The sequence below is a fragment of the Lathyrus oleraceus genome, chromosome 2, assembly GCF_024323335.1.
Source record: "Lathyrus oleraceus cultivar Zhongwan6 chromosome 2, CAAS_Psat_ZW6_1.0, whole genome shotgun sequence".
Classification (NCBI taxonomy): Eukaryota; Viridiplantae; Streptophyta; class Magnoliopsida; order Fabales; family Fabaceae; genus Lathyrus; species Lathyrus oleraceus.
The window spans coordinates 72,854,967-72,859,031 of record NC_066580.1 but is presented as its reverse complement, the minus strand read 5'-3'; the positions used below and the strand labels follow the sequence as shown (position 1 = coordinate 72,859,031).

Genomic DNA, 4,065 nt, shown 5'->3' with positions numbered 1-4,065 from the left:
TTAAGAAACAATTAGAATATCATTTCACTATCTACCATTTTTCTTACCTTTCTCTTCTTATTGACTTGACTAACTAAAAAGTATATACACTTCCAATGAAGTTAATTCCACTCATTAAAGTTATAGAAAATCAATCCAACAACAATAAAGTGAAGATCGATTATCTTCAACACACTGTTCTTATCATCACAGTAGTATGTTTTCTATCCTACAATAATAAAGCTATGGGTATGTTTTGAATAAAATAGTATTTAGTCTTTTAAGACAAGTAAAGCAGAATAGTATGACATAGTTTTCTCTTTATATACTAATCATATCTCAAATAGATTCTCAAGTAGCAATATGAGGACATGTATGATGTTGGTTTATAGCGTGACATTAGTATCGATTGCTGTTTCTTTGAGTTCAAACACTGATAAGTTAGCTTTACTTTCTTTGAAGGAAAAACTTACAAATGGGGTGCCTAATTCTCTACCATCATGGAATCATTCTTTGGATTTCTGTGAATGGCAGGGAGTCACATGTGGTCGTCGTCACAAGAGAGTCTCTGTCTTGCGTTTGGAGAACCAAACATGGGGTGGCACTCTTGCTCCATCCTTAGGAAATCTAACCTTTCTTAGATTTCTCATACTTTTCAACATCGATTTGCATGGTGAAATTCCAAAACAAGTTGGTCGATTGAAAAGGTTGCAAGGTCTTGACTTAAGCAACAACAATCTTCGGGGAGAGATTCCCATGGAGCTCACTAACTGCACTAATATCAAGGTAATTGTTTTGCAGTATAATAAACTCACAGGAAGAATTCCGACACGGTTAGGGTCAATCATTCAACTTAATGAATTGAGTCTCCAGTCAAATAAACTAACCGGTACTATTCCATCTTCTCTAGGAAATATTTCCTCGCTTGTAGAAATATCTCTTATAGATAATTACTTGGAAGGAAGTATCCCTTATTCTTTGGGTAAATTGTCAAGTTTGAAAATGCTTTATCTAGCTTTAAATAATTTGTCAGGTGAAATTCCTCCTTCACTTTACAATCTATCAAATATTGAATTTTTCAGTCTTGGAGGAAACAAGTTATTGGGTAGTCTTCCATCAAATATAGATATTGTTTTTCCCAATATTAAAGATTTCTTAGTAGGAGGGAACCAAATTAGCGGAACTTTACCAGCTTCAATATCCAACCTCACTGAATTGCGACATTTTGAAATATCGTGGAATCTTTTAAATGGGCCAATACCTCTTACTTTAGGTAGATTGAACAAACTTGAGAAGTTTCGCATTAGTGCTAATAATTTTGGGAGTGGAGGAGCTCATGATTTGGACTTCCTTGCTTCCTTAACCAATTGTACTAAATTGTCAAAGCTTGAAATTTTCAAAAACAGATTTGGTGGCAAATTGTCGGATCATATAGGAAACTTATCCATCCATCTGATTAGGTTTGATATGAGGTATAACCAAATTTATGGAGAGATACCTGAGAGAATAGGACAACTAATCGGTTTAACTTACTTAAGCATCGGAAACAATTTCCTTGAGGGAACAATTCCAAATTCAGTTGGAAAACTTAAGAATCTTGTATTATTAGACTTGGAAAACAATAAAATATCTGGTAATATCTTTACTGGTATTGGCAATCTTACTATATTGTCTGAATTATATTTGTCTAGCAATAAACTGAAAGGAAGAATTCCAGTTACCCTCAAACATTGCACCCAGTTGGAGACATTAAGTATTTCTGATAACAATTTGAGTGGTAATATACCAAATCAAACATTTGTCTATCTAACAAATTTAGTGAACCTTGACTTGTCTAACAACTCCCTCACCGGTCTCATTCCTTTAGAATTTGGTAAGTTGAAGCATATTTCTATGTTGTATTTATTTCAAAACAACTTGTCTGGTGAAATCCCCAATCAACTTGGTGCTTGTGTTACTTTAACAGAGCTTAGGTTGTGGGAAAACTTTTTTCATGGAGATGTGACTTCCTTTTTGAGATCTTTAAGTTCTTTAACAGTCTTAGATATGTCTAATAACAATTTCTCAAGCACAATTCCCTTTGAACTAGAAAATTTCACACTTCTAAATACTTTGGACCTATCTTTCAATAACTTCTATGGCGAGGTTCCCATAGGTGGTGTCTTTAGCAATGTCACAGCAATTTCATTAATTGGAAACAAGAACCTTTGTGGAGGGATACCTCAATTGAAGCTTCCAAAATGCATTAAGGCTTCCTCCAAGAAACCTAAGATGTCTCTCAAAAAGAAACTTATCATCATCAGTGTAATTGGGGGTGTTTTGATCTCTTTCCTAGCTTTTATAACTGTCCATTTTCTAACGAGAAAGCTCAAAAAATTACCTTCTTCACCATCTCTACAAAATAGGTCATTTAGCGTGACTTATGCAGATCTACATGAAGCAACCAATGGATTTTCTTCATCCAATTTGGTAGGACAGGGAGGCTTTGGTTCGGTTTACAGAGGATCGCTTCTTAACTTTGAAGGACCTATTGCTGTAAAAGTGTTGAACCTTGAAACGCGTGGTGCAGCAAAGAGTTTTGTGGCAGAATGCAATGCTTTAGGAAAGATGAAACACCGGAATCTTGTTAAGATCTTAACTTGTTGTTCAAGTGTTGATTACAAGGGTGAAGATTTCAAGGCTATTGTTTTTGAGTTCGTGCCTGAAGGGAGTCTTGAAAATGTGTTGCATAATAATGAAGGGTCTGAAAATCATAGTCTCATCCTCTCAAAAAGGGTAGACATTGCTCTTGATGTAGCTCATGCTTTGGGTTATCTTCACCATGATGAAGACCAAGTCGTAGTTCACTGTGATATTAAACCAAGCAATGTTCTTCTTGATGAAGATATGGTAGCTCACTTAGGAGACTTTGGCTTAGCTAGGCTCATTCATGGATCAACAAGACATTCAAGTAAAGATCAAGTTGACTCCTCAACAATTAAAGGAACTATAGGATATCTTCCTCCTGGTAAAGTTCTTTTTTATCCCTTAATTGTTAGCATATATCATTCGTATATTTGTTATATAAAATATTTTTTCTTATAAAGTTTTTGTTGTGGTTTGAAAAGAGTATGGAGCTGGTGGTCCGGTAACACCAGAGGGAGATATCTACAGCTATGGAATTCTGTTGTTAGAAATGCTTACTGGAAAGAGACCAACGGATAATATGTTTTATGAGAATCTTAGTCTACACAAATTGTGTAAGATGAAAATTCCTGAAGAAGTTCTTGACATTGTAGATTCAAGTATGGTTATGCCAACTGTTGAAGATCAGACATGGATTGTAGAAAATAATATAAAGGAGTGTCTAGTGATGTTTGCTAAAATTGGAGTTGCGTGTTCTGAAGAATTTCCTGCTCAGAGAATGCTCACAAAATATGTCATACTGAAGTTGCTTGAAATTAAACAAAAATTGTCCCGCTAGATATTATTACTACTATAATAAAAAAGAAATAATGGTGTTCGGCTAGATGAAGATTGCCATGTCTTGGATTTCTATAAGAATTTGTGTGTAGTTTATATATTTCTCTTTACTAAATCTTTTTTACAGAAAAGTTTAATACTTCAGGATCTCATCTACATGTTTTATTTGTTAGTTCGTCGTGCACTACTCAAATGATAATGTAACTTCCAACACATTTCAAGATATTTGTATTGGGATATGCTACTGCTATGTTGTGAACCTAGTCTGTCGGTTCCTTCTTTCCATTTGGATGTGTGTATTCTTTGATCATTGCTATTTTTTTGTCAATTTTTATTAACCTGCTTTGGGAGTTTTGTGCTATAAACCGTTTTATGAAGCTTTATTAGGTTGTAAACGGTTGGATAGAATGTTAATGGTTGAATAAGCTTAATTAGGTTGTAAACGGTTGGATAGAATGTTAATGGTTGAATAAGCTGACTAGGAAACTCTCTAAAATTCTAGAAGAAGCCAAAGAAGAAATAGAGCCTTATTTTGTTAATTATATTTTTGTTGTAAATGAAGATAACATAAAGCTAACTAAACTCGATGATACAGTTGAATATATTTGTACTCCTTTAACTGTA

At 34.2% G+C, this 4,065-nt stretch overlaps 1 protein-coding gene across 1 annotated transcript; it reads left to right on the top strand.

The window, feature by feature from the left end:
* The first annotated feature begins 250 nt into the window (after positions 1–250).
* On the top strand, positions 251–3,757 carry LOC127118176 (probable LRR receptor-like serine/threonine-protein kinase At3g47570). Its single transcript, XM_051048332.1, has 2 exons — positions 251–2,986; positions 3,087–3,757. Exons 1-2 carry the CDS (start codon positions 343–345, stop codon positions 3,440–3,442), a joined length of 3,000 nt encoding a protein of 999 aa, XP_050904289.1. The 5' UTR covers positions 251–342; the 3' UTR covers positions 3,443–3,757.
* The last annotated feature ends 308 nt before the right edge of the window (positions 3,758–4,065 follow it).